Source organism: Perissodus microlepis, chromosome 8, assembly GCF_051167445.1.
Source record: "Perissodus microlepis isolate ML-2025 ecotype Zambia chromosome 8, ASM5116744v1, whole genome shotgun sequence".
NCBI classification, from domain to species: Eukaryota; Metazoa; Chordata; class Actinopteri; order Cichliformes; family Cichlidae; genus Perissodus; species Perissodus microlepis.
In genome coordinates, this window is record NC_140468.1 from 29,336,683 (window position 1) to 29,357,881 (window position 21,199).

Below are 21,199 nucleotides of genomic sequence, written 5' to 3' on the forward strand. Positions count from 1 at the left end.
ACTCAGTGGTTAAAGTGGACGGAACAAGTGCAGCTATGTTGGAGCCAGCTTCTAGCTAGCACTACAGAAGAGGAATGAGTCCAGGGTGTAACGTTTGTTATGTTTGACATTTCTATCTATCAGCTCAACAAACATCAGCAAACACACAAACTGTTCATGTGCAGTTTGTCACAAAGTGTGTTGCTAACAGTCCAGATGTTGGATTTCCAGGGAGGGAAACGAAAGAGAGCAAATTTCATTCATAGATGGAGAAAAATGTAAGAAAAGACATGAGAGGAGAGGAACAAGAGAGGTTATATTCAAAGGTAATGACTGCTCGTGACACTTGATAAACTGCAGATTTAAAGATGAGATGTCATAATTTTTAATCTTTTTAATTTTAAGTAATCTTCAGTAAAGAAGTTGAATCAAGTCTGTGTATTTCTCCTTAGGTACTTTTGCCACCTCTGCACTCTGAAGCCAGGCTGAACTGGAAGTCTAACTTTCCCAAAGAAACTGAAATCCTTTAACATGCGCAGCAGATACTGGAGACGTTTTTCTATCAGTTAGTTGTGGAGAGTCTGCTGGGGGAGCTGCTGACAACAACAGACTGAACAAACTGACAGAAAAGGGAGCTCTGTGGTTTACAGGTCACTGAACAAGTGGTTTCCCCTCATGGATGTTATTATATTATTAATGCAATTATTATTATTAAATAATAATAAATTCCAGTGATCACAGTTCTGTGTTAGGTTTAGGCAAAATGACGTTGTCACATCAGGCCAGGGAGGTTTGGACAGATTTTTTTTCCATAATAGATAAAATCATCATCAAACTGCATTTTGTATTTTTGTATTTCCTCTTTATAATATTACACTTTGATCAGTATTCAAGTGTGACAAATAACTAAGAAATCAGGCCCTGTATCTGCAACATCAACTGCAGCTTGATGGCTGTCGTTTTACTTTTCAGAGGTGAATAAAGCCACAGTTACTAACACAGAACTGCTGAAATTAGTTTTGTTGGCTTCAAAGTTCAGTGAATCACAAGGTCTCTTTTTCCTGTTGCACCCTTTTTTCTGCTGACCACAGCAGGTGTCCTGCACGACACACACACACACACACACACACACACACACACACACACACAAAAAAATCCTCTCTTACACGTACAGATTTTTAGTCTTCATACTTAAGACATACTTCACCAAGAGAGAATGGCTAGTGACAGGCTCTATGCTGCTTTACCTGAGCCGCCTCGTCAAAGCGAAGCAGAAAGCAAAGAAGAAGAAAAGAAGGCTTTTGGGAATATTTTTGCAGAGTTGGAATCTGTGGACTTACCTCTTGGAACCACCTTAAGGTAAACTCCAAAACACACCCAAGATTTATCTGCTGAACACAACTGAAGGTGGACTGATTTAGCTAAATGACAACATTTAAAACGCTGGTTTATCTTAATACCAAGACCAGGAAAAAACGCACTTAGAAGCTAGCGGACACATAAAAACTGTGTTTGCTTTGATTAAACTGTGAGTTCAATTACAGACATTTAATGTGAAAAAAAGCTTAGTATTATTAGCGTCAGTGTGCGTCAGTATTTGTCAGGCTTTACCAGAATTGTATCTTGATTTAACAAAACAAAAACAAACAAACCATAAAGATGTAAATAACCTCCTCTGCATGTTGTTATTTAAAATGTATCTACAGCAGAACTGAGATGAATCAAATACAAGCCACTAAAGCTCATTTGATAGCAGGCATCTTTATTATTACAAGTACCGTTTGAATGACAGTACAAATTATTTTCCTGTTTTTTACTGCTAACCATGCAAACCACTCGCTATACAGTATTTATGATAAGATCATAAACAGTCAAAACCCGTGTGGTTTTCCATGTGGTACAATGTTTGAGGAACCAGGCACAGGCTATGCGGAAACAAAGCCGCAATCACCGGGGTCAAGACGACCGTAGTGCGCCTCCCACAGGCCGGACCTCACACTGACCTATGCTCCGCTGTAGCTGCAGTGATAGCCGTAATATGCACATAACAATCATGGCGGACAGTGAAACCCTGGAGTGCATAACGGAGCACGAGCGGATTTTACAGGAAATTGAAAGCACCGACACAGCTTGTGTCGGTCCGACTCTTCGGTAAGAATATATAGCTTCTAAAAACGCCCTTAGCAACATAGGTCCTGTGTTTTTCACTGTGTATTACATGATCACACCTTTTGTTTAAGACCTAGCTTAGCCTTACCCAGTAGCAGGCTAGCGCTGGCTATTTTAGCCAACAGTCTAGATAGTGTTGAAATGAGGAATGGGGCTAGCTGTCGTGTTAGCAGCAGTGACTGTGAGGTAATTTTTTAGGTTATGTGTAAGGATGGATGACTAGTGACCTGTCAAAAATGTCAACATCATTTGTGGGTGTGGCTGTGGGACTTCACATCCTTACGTCGTTGTGCAGCTTGAGTTAGCTAACGGCTAACAGGTAACGATTTTGGATAGTTGTTGGCTAAAATAAAACGAATGCCACGAGCGGATAAGAACATTGACCCTGTGGTGTTGTGTTATGTGGGCGACAGAATTGGTAGTGACACAGGATGCCGGTTTGCTCAGCCTGACGTTCCCTAACACACCGCACTGGTTATTTTAGGCAATTAGATGCCAAAGTAGCTTCCGAGGCCACAGTGAATAACATTAGTTGAATGCTTCCACCTGTCACACCTGTCCTGTAGACGTGCCTGTAGGCCGTGGTTGTTTCTCATACCTGGGGAAAGTGATGAGTGTATACCCTCCAGGTAACAATGCTATCTAGCTTTCTCAGCGCGTGTCTTCATCTCTTATTCTACGGCGACGCTGTCTTTTCTTCATCTCTTGGCAGCTTGGTCGGGTGTTGTAAAATGACAGTGACGTGCTGTCAGTGATCATAGGGGTTTGCTTTGCTTACTGTAGAGCTTACTAATAATAAGAATACTAATTGAAAGGGTCGGGCTAAAAACGGGATTTTTCTTATAGCTAATATTAGTGAATATTTCCTGGATAATAACACGTGCTGTTCTTTTCCAAATGCAGCTCTAGTGCAGTGCATAGGCCTTTCCTGGGTGTGGACTATTGTATGGCTCAGTGGACAGAGTCATAAACACTGGGTGTTGTGTGGTGGACTGACTTATCTTTTCATGATGGTAACAGCGAGTCAGTTACTCCAGTATTAACATTACCACTTGGCACTCATGTTCAGTCTTATAAATCACCATTGGAGCTGTGCCAGCCTGAAAGCATCATCCTTGTAGTTCCAGTCAGTACAACAGTCGTTAAGGATAAACCAGAGGACTTAGGCAAAGACATGTCCTCACTATGTCTTTTTTTGTAGACTGTAATCTGACCTTGCTGAGGAATGCAGGTTATGTTGGCATATTTGTTTCAATGAAACATTTGTACCTGTTTCCTTCAGCATCTTCACAAGGTCTTCTTCTTTTGCTCTAGCATAGATTCACTTGTTTTGGATTTGCATTTGCTCCTAGGAGGGAGGGCACGTCTCCTTTCAGAGCAGTATGGGTCTAGTGTTGGGCGTCATGTCCATAATTTAATTATTCTGTTGTCCTGCTTGAGATTGCAAATATCCAAGACCATTTTTGTGAAGCAGGGGGGCAAACATGCTAACCATTAAGGCAGCACTGGCCACCCTCCATAATAATACTGTGCAAGTGAAATACAAAGAATACAAAATAGACACTGGGGAGGTAATGTCCCACTTTCAGACACACAGGAGCGAAGATGGACTGTACAAATCTTCCAGTTTAAACAAGCAACGATAAATACATTTGCTGAATTTAACCATAAACACAGATAAAATCTGAACAGCTAAAACAAAATTCAGTTATCATATTTGTTTGGTTCTTATGTCTTTTAATAATTTTACTAACATGTTTAGTCTAGTTTGTGTAAAATGGCTTGACTCCTGCATTCTTAGTAATGTCCTCATTAACACAGCGTTCTGTAATCCACCAAAACAATTGATGTAATAGAAAGTTGAGTGGAGATAGGTTAACTGGAAACACTAAATTGCCCATAGGTGTGGATGTGGGAGTGAATGTGAGTGCGATTGGTTGTCAGTGTGTTGGCCCTGCGACAGACTGGCGACCTGACCAGGGAGTACCCTGCCTCTCACCCCAAGACAGCTGGGATAGGCTCCAGCGCCCCCCGCGACCCTGAAAAGGAGAAGCGGAAGGAAATGGATGGATGAAAGTTGAGAGAATAAACTGTCATCTCTGCAAATCATACTTTAATTAAACCTGAAATTAAAATCTAGCCAACGTCCAAAAATGCCTGCCATCCATTTTTCCCCTTATGAGTTCAGTATTGATCAGTGTAGCTGCTCCCTCACATACATGTTAACTTCAAAAGCATGAACTTATGTGTGTGCACCAAAAACAAATGTTAGATCCAGAAATGGCTGTGGTTGCTTTCCTCTCGTGTAATCTTGCAGGTTCTGTTGATCAGTAATATTATATAATGCAAGATTTCTTTTGACGTTCTTGTAGATAACACAGTAAACATACTAGAAGAAACAAGGACCCTTTTCTTACATATGGTGGTCCATAATCTTTTGGCTGATTTCTTTGTCACTGACCAAAATCTCTTATCCTGTTAAAAGCCAGTTCTTATCCCGATAACGATATACACAGTGACATCTGGTGAGAATTTCAAGTAAGCAGCATTTCAAAATAATTTACTTAGAAAATTGGTGACGTGTTCAACACTTATTTTACCCACTGTATATCATAATATAGTGCATTTTATGTAAATTCAGTGAATAGTCTATATAATTACAACATGGAAAGTACTGTTTCTTTTTTACATTTCAGTTAAATTATCAAAAGCACTTGGTGACTAGTAATGTAAATATAAAACATGAGTGTATAAAATCTAAAACACTTTTCAATATAAAAATATCAAAACACTTACAACTATATAAGGCTAATAAACACTTAAAAGAAAATAAATATGGGAGTTATCATTTACTTATTTATATGGCACATTTAATTACAACAGCAGCCTGGACCAAAGTGCAGTACAAAAACACAAAATAACTAGTACCAAATAATAGGGTTGTTCAATATAACGATATATATCGGATGATGATAAGAAAACGTCTGTCGTTTCATATCACGCTATCGTTTGTTTTGTGGTGTCACAAAATAAACTGTTTACGGCAATATTTTTTCAAGGATTTGACGGTCACTGTGGAATTAACTTCTCTCTTCCTCTTATATTTAAAATAACCACACTACTGACGCAGAAGCGACTGTTCTTATGCGTTGTCGTTAGCAACAACGTCGGTAAAACCATTGCGTGGCTCCGCAGTCCGCTTGTTTATTTTCCACATAAACCTTTCATAATAAAGCTGAAGATCCTGTTGAGATTTTTCAAAATAAACTGAATTACATGAAATTGTATGCAGTGTGTTTACGGACGAGAAGCTAAAAAGAGCCGTCAGGTGTTTAAAAATAAACCTTCGAACAGGCTTTTTCCTGCAGCGTGCCATGTAATCAATACTCACAAAGAAAATTGCGGCTGTTTTAATTTACGTAACACTCGATTACAGCTACACGACGCCCAGCTGAAAACACTTCACGCAAGTCGAGTTGCCCGAGATTCACAGAATTTACAGAAAATGTAAAATGTTTGTGATTTATATCGTTGTCAGGACCATAAATGTTTTATATCGGGATATGAGATTTTGGTCATAACGCACAGCCCTACCAAATAACTACTATTAGTACCAAACACCAGTTATGTTGCATCATACGTAGTGACACATACCAGAGACAGTCACGCAGCTCTTATGATTCAAACCTCTGGCTATTATGATGTCTCCTCTGTGGTGGTCACAAAAATAGCCCGTCTGCAAACATTGACGACCGAGTGTCCAGTCTTGGTTCAATGAGTTGGGGCTGCTGTAGCTGAGGTGGTCGAGCAGGTCATCTGCTAATCTGAACGTTAGCAGTTCCATCCAGTCTATGTCAAATATCCTTGAGCAGATAATATAAGATAATAACCCCAAGTTGCTCTCCGTGTGTGAATCTTAGGCAAGTTGCATAAAGCACTTTGAGTGCGCAGATAAATTAGAAAAGTGCTGTAAAAGAACCAGTCCATCAATCAGTGTGCTGTTTAGCTTGTCTTCATATCTGTTGTTGCACTCATAATATAAATGCAGTCCTATGTATCTGGAATCAGTGATTTTTGCATAGGTCTTAAAAGACCAGTTTTGTAAAGTTGATGGGGACCAGTTTGCTGCATAATTTGCACAGTTAAATTTTCTGATCCGTATCAGATTTTTCATAACAATGTCAATGCTACAGAGGAAGCCCCTTGTTTAGGAATGGACACCCCATTTTCTTTTGGCTGGTTCTTTTGTACTGCTGATGTTTCTGTTGCAAACTGTCATCCAAAGTGATGAAAAAGTATTGCAGTAACTGCGTATTTTGTGACAGCAGAGTCTGTGCAATGTCTGTCGTTCTGCGCAGACCCACGGCCAAAAGCTGCAGAAGCCTATCAACGGTTCCATCCAGCGTTAACCTGTAGAGCAGGATTAAGTGCTTTTGTTGAAAGATTGTTCTAATGCAAGCCCCCCAAACACAGGCACACACACACACACAAAATTGTGTAGAGGGGAATCTTTGAGTAGCACAGAGGTATATTACAACATCTAGTTAGTTTTCATTTTTATTCATTTAAGTTTAGTTTAGGTTAGTGTATGAAATTGGTTTGCTCATATTGGTTTACATGTATTTTTAAGTTTAGTTTGTGTTAGCTTCAGTATTAGTTTTGTTTTTGTAATATTATGAGCTGTTTTTGTCAAAGGCCAAATTTAGATGAGTGCACGAGTCCTTCTCCTGTAGTAGTCTCATCAGATTCGTGCATCAGTGGCTCTCTTTCACTGTAAGTGTTGATAAGTGTCATAAATGTTTGGCACATTTCCAGACCAGAAACTATTTAGCAAGAATTTCAGTATAACTGACAGTCCTCCTATTGCAACACCGTAGGATGTGTTCCATTGACTCCAACACTCATAAACTGGCAGCGTAGTTGTTTTGTCTCATGTTTCTGCCCCTGGTTTTACTGTCTTGTGCCAGATATGAACTTTGACTTCACCCTTGGTAGTTGAGCTGGCGGAGGATTTAAATTTGATTAGGTGAAGCAGCTGATTTGTTTAACAAAGTAACTCCAACTGCAGGTCAGTCTGTAGCTCCACAGAAGTCATGTCTGGACTTTAGTATATTAAGTCAAGAGTGAACCAGACATTCAAATTCAGAGAAAATGTAACCAACCTTTGCCTCAGATTAAAAAAAGGTATTTGTTATATGAAGCTCATTATATGTGTCTAAACTCCAGACAAATCATAGATGGTCGTGTGCATATGTGTGAGAGTGTATTAGGAATGTTCCTGGTGACTAATTTCTAAGAGGAAAACAAATTTAGACCAGCCGACTAGTCTAAAACTAAGAAACACTCAGATGTGAATTCAAACACTAGAACTGTTTCATTAAAAATGTCAAAGACTCTCCAAACAACAGCATTTAAAGCCATTGATCACATTCTTCAGTCGTTAATCATGCCGGCGCCTCAAATCGAGCATCATGAACATTGAACGTTTTACTCCAAACTGACAACAAAGAAGAAGAAAAACACAAATTAACATCAGAAAAATAAATAAATCGTGACTGAAAGGTGTGCTGCATTGTGCCCTGCATTAGGAATGATGCACGTTGTTCTGCAATTTATGACAATCACTTCAATAAAAGTCCACATTTATTTCTTAAATCCAGCTTCATAAACTGTCTGTTTTCCATGATGTGAGTTAGCTTTGATACGTGTAGTGTTTCACGTCCTCGTTAAGTAGTTTGTCTGGTGTTTATTGTAACTCATACTGAGTTACGCATTACTAACCACCAGTTGACCCCAGACAAGCAGTTAAAGCTTGCTTTCCACTAAGGTTGTTATAGTTAACTAAAACTACACTAAAAATATAGTTTAAAAAATTGTTAATTGTAATGAAAGTCAAACATTTTGAAAAAAATATAACTGACTGAGAAATGTTATAAACTTGAATAAACTAAAATAAATAAAATACAAGTATTGAGATAATATGCTTAGTTTTATTGTTTAGTTTGCTAAAACAAAAAGTGCAACTTTACTGATGAAGGGTTATTGGACATGCTTCCTGATACTTTGGGTGTCTACAAAATGTTTTTAATTTTAATATCTGTAAAAATCTTGCCTCTGACATAAGCCCTTCACACATTAATAATTAAAAAGACTCAAACTAACACTGAAACTATGAAAATGTTTAGTTTTAAAAACAATAAAAACTAAAAAGAAAAATCACTCTTGAACTGAAACTGAAATAAATATAAAAATTTGTTTGAAAATACAAAACTATGATAACTCTGATTTTCTGCGGGTGAGTCAGGCTTGTGGCACTACAGGCTCCATTTCTACAGATACCTGTTTGCTGTAGTAGACAGTCATGTGTTCTTTGTGCTGATTTTTAGCCATATTTATTAAAAAATGCCTAATCCTTCGATTCGTTTGTTACGATCAGAGCTAAAGGAACTAAAATTCCTTTTATTTTGATCTACAGTGTTAAATTATGGAGTTAAATGATATCTTTAGTTGTTTCTTAGACTTGAACAAGCGTGCTGTTCGAGGGATGTAAAAAACAGTGTCACACTGAGGCGCGTCTGTAGTCCTCAGAGGGACAGATTAACATTTTCATAGTGTGTGAACGATTTTCTCAGTTCGTTACATTACGACAGTCATAAGTGTTGTGTTTGCCACATGAACCGTTATTATAATCTGATGCCACACATAAAAATGGGAAGACGGTTTAAATTTGAATATTTTTTGATATGGGTTCGCTTTCACTGTGCCCACCCTTCACCTGAAATTCTGACTTATTTAAATTCTTTATCAGTTCTGTTATTGTCAAGAAGCTGCATGTATTTGGCGCAATCATGTGCGGGTGTTTATTTAAACAGTTCTGCCAAAACCAAAATTTCAAAAACAAACATAGCGATTAAATGGTTGTTTGCATATGCAAAGTAAAAGTTTAAAAAACAACAACAACAAAAAATATGTGTGTGTGTGTGTGTGTGTGTGTGTGTGTGTGTGTAGGGCTGCAATGATTCATCGAGTAATTCGATAATAAAAAATTCTCAAAGCATGTTTCGTTTAGCTGTAACGTTTCACCCACATCTGTGATTAAAAATAGACCTTTGGAACTTTTAAAGTTTGAAATGCAGTCGTTCAGGCAGTTTTGGAGATTCCAGTAAACGTGCCCCAAATTTAAGTGTCTGTTACCTTTAAACTAGTCTGTTAATCTAAATAGTTTTTCCCGCATTTAGTCAATTAAGAAATGAGTTGCCAGGAATACATACAACATTAAGCCCACGAAGCCCGTGGAACTGGAGTCACACTGCGAAGAGCAAAGAGGTGGTGCCGTTAGTGAGAAGATAAGCTCAGGTTGAGTGAAAGAAAACAGTTTTTTTCCTAGTGTCCAAAGCAGCAGCACTGTCCCAGTAACCAGCATTAAAGCCTTGACTGGGAAAAAGCTAGCAGCAGTCGTTCATCAAAGCACTTGATCAACAAACTCTGATGTAAAAAAAGCTAGTGCTCGTTAATACGACGTTAACGCCATAACCGCATTAACGTGGCAAATCCCCGTTAGCGAGTTGACACGGATCGCCCGTGTGAGGGCTGCATGGCGCTAACGAGCTAACGCGTTAACTTGCTACTGCTTTTCAAGCATAAACATCACGTAGATATCTAAGGAGCTTGGAAAGAAAAGCGTCTGGACTTGAAGTTGTTCGAAGACTCTCATCCAAGAAGCTTCTTCAGTTCTAGGGTCAAATGGTGGAGAGTCCCTATTTAAGCCCTGTGGGAGTAGCCCCCCAGAGGGACAGTGGGGGGAATGTGAGTAGGAAGGGATCTCAACACTGGTGAAGTTGGTGAAGTCGGTGGAGTTTTTGATGTGATGTGGGGTGGTCCCCACCAGGGTGGCTAGGATGCCAGCAAGGTGTTTGGAAATGTTGTAAGTGGCTGAGTTTATGCTGCTGACAATGGGTCTGAGTGGGACACCTTCTTTATGGATCTTAGGAAGTCTGTAAATACAGCGTATGGCATCCCCTGGGTATAGACAATGGTATAATAATAATAATACATTTTATTTGAAAGATCCTTTCACTCAAGGACACTGCACTCAGCACAACAATAAAAGCAACATGAAGCCAGCAGTTTACACAATCATAAAAGCATAAGACATAAAACACATTTAAAAATAGCAGAGTGGAGAGTTTATGTGTGATAAGCTGTTTTGAACAAGTGAGTTCTGAGTTGGGACTTAAAGAGAGAGAAGGAAGCGATATTTCTTAAATCAGGAGGAAGGGAATTCCAGAGTGGAGGAGCAGAGCAGCTGAAAGCCCTGCTCCCCATGGTGGCAAGACGGGGAGAGACACAGGGATGGGGTGGTGATCTGAACCAGATCAGAGAGATATGGAGGGGAGAGATGATGAAAAGCCTTAAATGTGTACAAGAGTATTTTTTTTTTGCCTGTCCCATTTGGTTCTTTAGCCGTCAGAATTGTTGTCTGAAGACCAACAAGGAGACCCAGTGGATTTACAAATGGATCATCACGGCCTTGCCGTACTGGTCCATTTGATCGACCTTTGTTGTTATTATTTATTTTATTTTCAGTTGTTACAGACGGGACAGACATGAGTGAGGGATAGGAAAGGGAGAAAGAAAGATGAAGGAAAAGAAAATCAGAAGGGAAGAGGGACAGTGAGAAGTACAAGAGTATTTTGAAATATGTAGGATGGTCAATGATTTTGTCCTTTTCAAGGTCTAAGTGATAACTTTCTTTTTGTAGCTGCTTGTGGGGTCTCGTTTTAAGGCTTCGTAGGAGTTGTCACTGAGGAGTGTAGTAATCTTTGTGTGGTAACCTGTTGTGTGTGCGTGTGATGTTGTGGTCTTTGCTCAGGGAAGCGACGGCCTTCTTTTTCTTGTACTGTGAGGTTAACAGAGGGACTGGAGAGGGTGGCTGAAACTTTCATCCTGATTTGCTCTGCTTCTGTTTGTGATATTTTATCAGTCCGTATGGCTGTTTCTGTGATGAGGTCCACTATGGACAGCTGTCTTTAAGAAAGAACATCGCCCAGACTTCTTTCCAAGCTCCTTAGACTACGATGACCTGGATGACTGAGAACCTTCACAGACATCGTGTAAATATAGAGATATTAAAGACAGCTTAGATTATTGAGCTTGCTAAAGGCTGACAGCAGCCGTCCTATTTTACATGGAAGGAAGAGAGGTGAGTCTAAAGGGAGGCATGGTGTGCACCAGACCATATTTATTTCAATGTTTTCATAACATTTTTCAGATTGAAAGTGAAATAATATAAATACTGTCTCAATGAAATTGTGTGAAGTATAAATTTTTTTTGCAAGCGTCTCTTCACGCAATGCAAAGATAAAAGGGGCGGAGCCGTTACTGAGAAGGTGAGCTTTGTTTGAATAAGGCTTCTAGCATCTAAAACAGCAGCGCTGTTCCTTTGATCCCCATTAAAACATTTACTGGGAAAATGTGAGCAGGAATCCTCCATCAAAGCACCTGATCAAAGAAGTCTGATGTGAAGAAAAGAAAACCAGGGCTCGCAAAATCGCTAGCCCGACGTCCCGGGGCTAGCGATTTTTCCAGTCGGGCTACCAAAATCTGTCTCTGCCCTGCCCGTCGGGCTATCATAGGAAAATATATTTCAATGCTTTTGCATTCTTTCGGAAATGTAGCTGGGTAATTATGTCATTGGCATCGGTGAGCCACTGTCAATATGTGACATATTGAAATCGTGTTTGAATTTGCGCTTGTTTTTTGCTTTCACTTTGCAATCGCGCGAACTGTGTATAGAGAGCGACAGCACTGATTGGTGGGTGATGATAATTTGCGCACCAATTCCTCTGACATCGTCTTATCAATCGTTAGCTTACTATGCAAACATGACAAGTGAAATCTCCCGCAGCAAACTTAAACATGTGAGAGGTTGATCGCGCAGAGAATCGCTGAGCGTTATGTGAGTGCGTGTGTAAAAGCAGCAGGATATATGTTTTAGTTCTGCTGAGCCAAATAAGACAGGTCAGGGTGAAGAAGTGACAGCCAAAGAAAAGCTTACCACAAAACGGAAAAGTTATGACAAATCAGACTATAAGGCAAAAAGAAAGTGCAGCTTTATGGTTTCATGGACAAAAGAATTTCTGTGGCTGCAATATGATGAGCTATATAACCAGGGCTGCACATAAGTGGTCCGCAGGTGCGCATTCGCTGTCAAAATAAAAAACGGGCACAAGATAAGAAGTTGCAACGCGTGTTTGTGTACATAAGATTTTCTGGAGGAGGACAGACATTTGTTTAGAACTCTTAAAGATGTCGAAGAAGCTCCTTTAAGCAATTACTTTGGTTTTCCTCCACATCCAAAGAAATGTCAGAAGGAGTCCGAACCACAAAAGAAGCGCGTATTCTCGGAAAAGTGTTTGCAGGAGGTGAGCTGGCTTCAAACAAATGATGAACGCACAGAGATGTGGTGCAGAATGTGCCGTGAAAATCCCACTCTAGCGGACAAAAACAGTGCCTTTTCTATGGACGCAAACGCGCGTTGCAACTTCTTATCTGGTGCGCGTCTTTTATTTTGACAGCGAATGCGCACATGCGGACCACTTATGTGCACCCGTGTAAATAACATAATGTTCTGCCGGGTGTGTTGTTGCTTTTCCCTCGATTTCTGAGTCGACAAGCGCCTTTGTTACTGGGACCAGTCATTTTAAGAAAGGCCCCCATTAGAACCCATGAGAAATGCAAGAAATGCATTATTGCTCAGTCTGCAATATCTTTCCCAGAACAAACACCAATTGCAAATAACATACTAAAAATAAACCTGAAAATCTGTTTAGAATAGCGTACTATGTTGCAAAGAGTGAACTACCACTGGCAAAATTTAGCAGTCTTTGCAAACTTCAAAAAGCAAATGTCCTCGATCTTGGTCCCACTTGCCTCTTACCCCTGACTTCAGTGGAAATTTCAAATTCAGGATCTGACACAGACTGATTCATGTCCTACACAGTTCTTACAAGTTCATAGAAATTTCTGTTCAATTAGAACCAAGTATTTGAGTTGATGATTGTAATTTTTATACAATGTTGTAATTTGTGTTTAAAGAATTTTTTGATTAATGTTTTGTTTCCGTTACAATATTATACTTTAATGTATAATATTGTAACGGAAACAAAACAGGAAACAAAACATCAATCAAAAAATTGCTCTCTTTTTTATTCGGGCTACTTAAATTTATTTTGGGCTACCAAAAACTGAAGAGTCCCTGCCCGAAGGGCTACCAGGGATTTTGAAATTTTGCGAGCCCTGAAAACTTTGTAGCTGCTCTATTGTTTCGCGCAGTGAAAAATCACAAGCCCATAAAAATGCACATAGGTTACCAAACTCTGAGCCGCTGGACTGTGTGACTCAAACGGACTCATTCACTGCACACTCAAACACGCAGAAAGACGTGTACAAAAACTCAGAGTACAGATTTATGTTTTATGCATTTTATAAGAAAAAGTTTTCTTTAAGAATAACATTTAATTTGCCCCGTAATAGAAAAGGTTTGGTGTTTTGTTTTTGACAAATGAAACCTGAAACTAAAATTGGAAACCAATGAGCATTTTGAAAGACTCTTTCTCTTTTCAATATCTATTATTTCTCATTAATAAGACCAACATTTTTCTTATCCAATTACTTGATTAATTAACGAAATAATCTAAGGTTTAATCGTTTAATTAAATTGCCAACAGCTGCAGCCCTAAAGAATATTAGTAACAATAATGATATCAAACCAAAATATTTTGCATATATTTTATTGAAGACTGTGCAGTAAAAATAAAACAATAAACATGAGCCATATTGCATGACTAAACTAATAAATCTGTTTAGAGTGACTCTATTTAAAAATATCTAAATGTTTACATTCACTCTATAAATGTGACTTTTTTAAATTAAATAACAGACAGTTTATCAACAGTGCATTTTCTCAATAGTTTTCTTTTAATACATAAGATAATGATTCTCTGACCTATTAAGTTTTCAGTTAAAAGGGATTTTTCTGTGTGTGGGTGTATGTAAAGCAGCCCTGTGCACCTGTGTTTCAGTTGATTTCCATGCCTGTCTATCAGCACTAGCCTGCTGTGTTCCACAGAAAATAATTTAGATGCTGATACTCTCTCAGTTTGCTTAACTGCTCAAGTCTTCACAAGAAAAGCACCCACATACCAGCATCCATAAACCTTTGACAGTTAAAGAAAGGAGCAGTTTGAAAACGAGTGCATTGCTTGTCTTTGTTCTCCCTTCACCTTAAATTGTTGGGAAAAAGCCTGGGCAGTAAAAGATTTTTTAAAAAATATAAGAACAAATATCTGTTTTTTAAAATAATAATGAACCAGTATTTCGAACTCTGGGGGTGACAGAAAATGCAGAATTGATTTCTCAGACAAAGAAGAACAGAACTTATCCACCACACTGGAAAATGGTTACTGGCCAAATACAAAAACAGCCCAAGTTTGTCCAGGATAAAGTCTCATTTAAAAACCAAAGAACAAACAGGATTTGTTAATCTCATAGTACTAATGAAGAACAGCGTAGCACTAACATCAGATGAGCACACTGCAGAAACGTTTGAGATTCCTCCGAGCAAAATTGTGATGGTTGTCCATCAGGGCTGCCACAGACGATTATTTTGATAGTCGACTAGTCACCGATTATTTTTTTTTTTATTTTTTATTTTTGTGTCCCGTTTGGATCTTTAGCCATCAGAATTGTTGTCTTAAGGCCAAGAAAGATGCCAAGCGGATTTATTTTACCAAGTGGATCATCATGGCCTTGCCATATTGGTCCATTTGATTGACCTTTATTATAATTATGTATTTATTTTATTTTCGGTTGCTACAAACGGGACAGACGTGACTGGGGGATAGGACAGGGAGAAAGAATGAAAGAAAGAGAGGGAGAGAAAGAAAACCAAAGGGGAGAAGAGATGGTGAGAAGGGGGGGAAGAAAGGAAAAAACAAACAAACAAACAAACAAAACGCCTGGATCACCTGTATGGAGAAAAAAACAGAAGAGAAAGCAAACAACAAAGAGCAACATAATAAAAACAGCACCATCACAATAAACTAGCTAGCAGTAGATAACAGTAGATACTAAATAATAAACGATATTGTGCAGCACGCAAGATAGACAGCGCACAATGTGCTTTGAGGCAGCAGCCAAGAAAGGTGTAGTCCGCGTCTGTGAACACCCGTGTGTACACCTGTGTGCACACCTGTGTGGATCAGCATGCTTGTATTCCAAAGGTTTCTCCATGTAACGATCTGCTAGGGAGTGTGGGGAGCCATAGCCCCGTCCACCAGGGTATGAAGCAGGTATGGAGGAGATCCAGGCCCCAGATATCCAGAGGCCCCAGAGTACAAGGACCCGAGGAGGACCACCAAAGGGGGGGGGGAACCGTGCCACCCTCCTGGGAAGAGCTGAGTAGAGCCCCAAAGGAGAGGTCACCCCGCAGCTACGGAGCAGAGGCCAGAGGGGGTTGCAGTGGCGTGCCCGCGGGCTCCGCCGGCAGCCAGCTGTGCCAGAGAGGACCGAGCTTCAGGCCCAGAGGCCTGAGGGCATCCCACCCCCCGGAAGGAGCCCAGCCGGGCCGCAGGCGCCCGGCCCCGCCAATCGGCCACCAGGAGTGAGCCGGTACATGCATGAGCGCCCAGCCCCAGATGACAAGGACCACCAACACACCAACGTCTAAGGGCATCAGCCACCGGCAGGGAGTGTGGTGAGGGGAGATAGGCCTCCGTACTTTAGAGGGCCTGAGATGTACCCAGAGAGGTTGAGTCTAAGACCCAACCTGACATATAGACACAGACGAACAGGCGCACGCGGACACAGACGTGCATTCCCACCCCATATACACAACCAAATACTCGGCACTCACCCAACGTGTAGACAGACACAAATAGACACTGCACAGACAGTCGCACTCCCCAAACATACTCTATATCCCAGGTCCAGGTACCCCCGCCCCCAGAGGGGCAAGCCGCACCTAGACCCAGGAGATGTAACCCTTCTCTCTGGGGTGGAGGCAAGCGGACCACCTCCTTATCTGCAGTAGCAGGGAGGCCCCGCATCCCAGACCCCAGTCTGACGGCCAGCACCTCCTCCCAGCCCCCCAGCCCTGGCGGCTAACAGAACCGGGGTGAGTGAAGACCTCAAACCTCCCTACGCCCGCTCATATGTAGTGTTGTTGTGTGCTGTTCTAAAGTGCATTTAAAACTCAGGAGAGCATGGTACTAGCTTCCTCTCAGAGAGCAGCACGGCTCCTCCCGAAAACCCTCAGTGTCTAAATGCATTTAAAATTGAGGGTAGGGCACCAGCGCCAGAGGTGGGTTGGAGTACAACGACCATCCTCTGGATGCTGTAAAACGTGCCCACCCCCAAGGCCCTATATGTATGTGTTATGTGAGAGTGTGAATAATGTGGATGTCTAGGTTGCAGAATAAAATTGAGGCACAGGCACCGATTATTTTTGCGATTAGTCGACTAATCAGATCATCATCCATCGCATGTAAAACGTACAGCTTATTGCACCAGCAGCATCTGCTCTTATATAACTATCATTAGCTTACAGCTGGAAGTGTTTCAGGTGTGTGCCAACTAAAAATAAAGTTTTAATGAAATTTGGAGATCGTCTCGGTGGAGTTTGATGAACTCCGCCGTCTGCTCCTTGCTATCTAACATATAACAGGACGGTCACCTATCGAGCTGGTGGGTAACATGTTTTGCAAATATGTGATGTCTTGATAAACCGAGCAGATATTTGAAGTTTGCACAGCAACATTCTCGCCTGAAAATATATTAAAAGTTTATTTTGTGACCCAGAAAGAGTAATATTAAAACTAAGTAGCTGCCGCCATTGTTGGAAACTGGAATTGGCTGAGCCGCGCTATGAATTCTGGGATATGGTGGGCCATCTTCTTCCTGTTAAAAGGGAGTTTTTCCTTCCCACTGTCACCTTGCTCATATGGGGTCCATATGATTGTTGGGTTTTCTCTGTATGTATTATTGTAGGGTCTACCTTACAATATAAATATGTCTGTGAAGGTTCTCAGTCATCCAGGTCATTGTAGTCAAAGGAGCTTGCAAAGAAAAGCGTCTGGACTTCTTTAAGTTACTTGAAGACGTTTCACCTCTCATCCGAGAAGCTTCTTCAGTTCTAAGGTCAAATGGTGGAGAGTCCCAGATATAAACCTAGTGGGAGTATCCCCCCACAGAGGGACAAAAGGACCCCCTGATGATCCTCTAATCGCCTGAGCCAAGGTGTGAAACTGGGTGTGGGAGATCCCTTCCCAGACGCCTTAACGCCCACTCACATCCTGGGCCATCTGACCTCAGGAATTCGCATGATAAGGTGGGGCCAGGTTTCACAATGAACACACCCGAAACTCTGGCTGATTGGGACCCACACCCAGTTTCACACCTTGGCTCAGGCGATTAGAGGATCATCAGGGGGTCCTTTTGTCCCTCTGTGGGGGGAAACTCCCACTAGGTTTATATCTGGGACTCTCCACCATTTGACCTTAGAACTGAAGAAGCTTCTCGGATGAGAGGTGAAACGTCTTCAAGTAAACTTAAAGAAGTCCAGACGCTTTTCTTTGCAAGCTCCTTACAATATAAAGCACCTTGAGGCGACTGTTGTTGTGATGTGGCGCTGTGTAAATTAAATTAACTTGAATCTTCTGTTTCAGTCTGTTATTATACACTTAAGTGCTACTACTTATTCCTGTGTTGTTCAGGATTTTGCAAAGCTTCAGACGACGGGTCGACTGTTAAACTGGTTTAGACGATTTTGATAGTCGATGTAATCGTGGCAGCCGTAAACTGTCACATGTCAGTTGGCTGATCTTTCTCCATTGTTCCATGGCAGGTGGTGATAGACTGTGGGGAGCAGCATATCTCAAAGGCACAAAGTTCCCACTCCTGTGTCACTGGCAAAATAATTCTTGTGTATTCCTCCACATAAATAAAATAAATAAATAAAATGAAGCAAACTGTTACTTGCATGAGTCTCATTATAGTGAGACAGCTGGATGCAAACCCTACACGATCCCTTGGATTAAATTAGACTGAAAGTTGTTGTTAATTAAAATTTATAAAAAATGTTTTTTGAAGAAACTGTAGCACTTAATATAACAAAAAGCCATCAGACTGTTGTTAAGCTGGCTCTGTGGAAAGCAGATAAACAGCTCAGGTCTTCATAAGAAAAGCACCTAAATGTGAATCTGTGACAGTTGCTGCAATTATCAAATTCAAATCTTTGGATGAAATGGATCAAGTTTCATTTAAAATGATGGATGTCTGTGTCCAGATCAGTATCTATAGCTGAAGATAATTTTCGTTGTTGTGTTGCTTTTTTTGGCACAGCTGCAGCTTTGCTTCATGGCCGATGTTGCAATGCCATAAATTTCAACCTTAATTTAAATACATGTTTATCACACTTACAAATAAACCCAGCGGAGACAAGTCACAGATGAAAGGCTAAATGCTGTTTTTTTTATCCATCAAAGATATTTGATCGATTTGCTGATGGGAAGTTTTTGACAGATGTTTAAATACTGTTACAGTTACTTCTCAAGGCAACCTAGACCCGGGTGAGGTGGCTTCAAAATAATATTGCATTATATCAAGGTGTTTTTGTGCAAGCAGTACTTTGAGCAGTAGGGTTTAAGGATCATTATTTAATTTTTACCACAACATGTACTAATATAATGTCCTGTCGGATAGCCTTGTTGGACTGGACTGGTTCTTTTATACCTGAGCCCTCACAATGCTTTACGCACCTTTCCTCATTCATACAGTCCCGATCAAAAGTTTAAGATCACTTAAGAAATGTCAAAAATCACATTTTGATCTTTTTGATTTAGCTTCAACATGCAACAAGAAGAAATGGGAGTGAGACAAAACACGCATGCAGTTTACTGAAAACAGTGCTTACACTGAAACAGGCTGTTTTACAGCTGATCAAAAGCTTAGTACCACGTGCGCTGGCAAAGGTCGGCAGCCTTAACCCAACAAATTTCCCACGCGTGGGACTAATAAAGGTTATCTTAACTTATCTTATCTTTACAAGGCCAAATCTGTGCAAAAATGTGGATTCAGTATACATATGTGCATAGAAGTATTTACCAGAGAAATTCAATTAAAAACAGGTTCAAAGTATTCCTTGTTTTTATTGGAAATATGGAAAAATCTAAAAGCTAAGAACTGTATGTGTCAAAGATAATAAACCCTACAACTGTGAGAAAATGTTTTTGGCAGAATGAGCTGGAGTAACTTCCTGTCACATTATTTAAGGGGACAGGCTTCCATGAGACTCTTCTCATCTTTGCCTCACTGCAGTTTGTTATCTACACAGATTCTATCTCAGCACTTCATGGACTGGTGTTTGTCTTGGCGTGCAGTGTAAACTGTGGGAGCCTTTATACACAGGTGTGTGTTTTTCTAAACAATGGCAGTTCATGTTGCTGCAGGTTGACAGTAGTTTTGCAGAACAATTATTATTTGAGGTCTTGGTGATTCGCAATTCATGGAGTAATTCGGATTTCCACTCGGTATGTGTGTATACACCTCTCTGCATTTAATCTCTGTCTCTCTTCCACAGCATGTCTGTATCCTGTCTTCCTTCTCTCACCCCAACCAATCACAGCAGATGGCTCCGCCCCTCCCTGAGCCTGGTTCTGCTGGAGGTTTCTTCCTGTTAAAAGGGAGTTTTTCCTTCCCACTGTCACCAAAGTGCTGCTCATAGGGGGTCATGTGATTGTTGGGTTTTTCTCTGTATGTATTATTGTAGGGTCTACCTTACAATATAAAGCACCTTGAGGCGACTGTTGTTGTGACTTGAGTGAGTCACTGGTAGGTTCACAGCAATACTCATGCTATTCCTCTTCAGTGTCACTAGATGGCGTAGTAATTCCATTAAATGGAAGGTTATGCCAGTATTGTAGGCTGGGATGTAGCTGCTCGGCCATGAAGCTCTCCACCAAGTGAAGTTTTGAGGTCTGTAGCGATCGACCTCTCTGCACTATGCACCTCCCTTTGTGACTTCACGTGGCCTACCACTTTGTGGCTGAGTTGCTGTCGTTTCTATTTGCTTCCGCTTCATTATAATAACTCTAACAGTTGACTGTGGAATATTTAGTGAGGAAATTTCACAGCTGTACTTGTTGCACATGTGGCATCCTGTCGACTTCACTGAGCTCCGGAGAGTGCCCCACATTTCTCTCACAAGTGTTTGTAGAAGCAGTCTGCATGGCTATTATCACTCCTGGTTCAGGAAATATCAGAAACATACAATACTTTGTAGTTGCCTTGTTATGTTCCTGATCTCTTCCTCGTAATTATTTTTACAAATGATGCAGTTGTGCTCATGCTAGATTTTCATACAAAGGCTGAAATAATTCAGTTTATTTGTCAAAACATGTCATAGAAAAGTATGTATGACATGTTTACATTCACCATGTACAGTAACAAAAACTGATCAGTGCAAGAAGCAATCAGGAAACATTTATTTCATTACAGGAAAGCTGACTGCCCGTTAAAACAAATATGAAATATTCTGTATGTTCTGAAATTGAAAGTTCTACACCTGTTGCAGTGTTGTTACTCCAGCTCTTTGTGCTTTCTTTGGATTGCTACCTTAAGCTCCCACTCTGTTGTTTTTGGTCCCACTGTGTTTTAGTCTACCGTTGGCTGATTGTCCAGAGTAGGGCTGCTCGATATAACCATATATATCTGATGACGATATAAAATCATCTATCGTTTCATTTTACGCTATCGTTTGTTTCGTGGTGTTGCAAAATAAACTGTTTACAGCAATATTTTCTCATGGTTTTGATGGTCACTGTAGTGGCTATATTCATTTCTTAAAGTTCTCTCTTTCTCTTATATTTAATATAACCACACTACGGACGGACAAGCACCTGTTTTTATGCGTTGTCGTTAGCAACAACGACGGTAAAACCATCGCGTGTCCGCTTGTTTGAAACCTTTCACAATAAAGCTCAAGATCCTGTTG

General features: G+C 40.5%; 1 protein-coding gene across 4 annotated transcripts in view; it reads left to right on the forward strand.

The window, feature by feature from the left end:
• The first annotated feature begins 1,956 nt into the window (after window positions 1-1,956).
• Window positions 1,957-21,199, forward strand: part of exoc6 (exocyst complex component 6) — a 64,943-nt gene continuing 45,700 nt past the window's right edge. For all 4 annotated transcript variants that reach the window (XM_084938543.1, XM_084938544.1, XM_084938545.1 and 1 more), the window contains exon 1: window positions 1,957-2,130. In XM_084938543.1, the coding sequence (XP_084794669.1) occupies window positions 1,985-2,130 (146 nt within the window). In that variant the 5' untranslated portion in view covers window positions 1,957-1,984. The remainder of the gene's footprint in view (window positions 2,131-21,199) is intronic.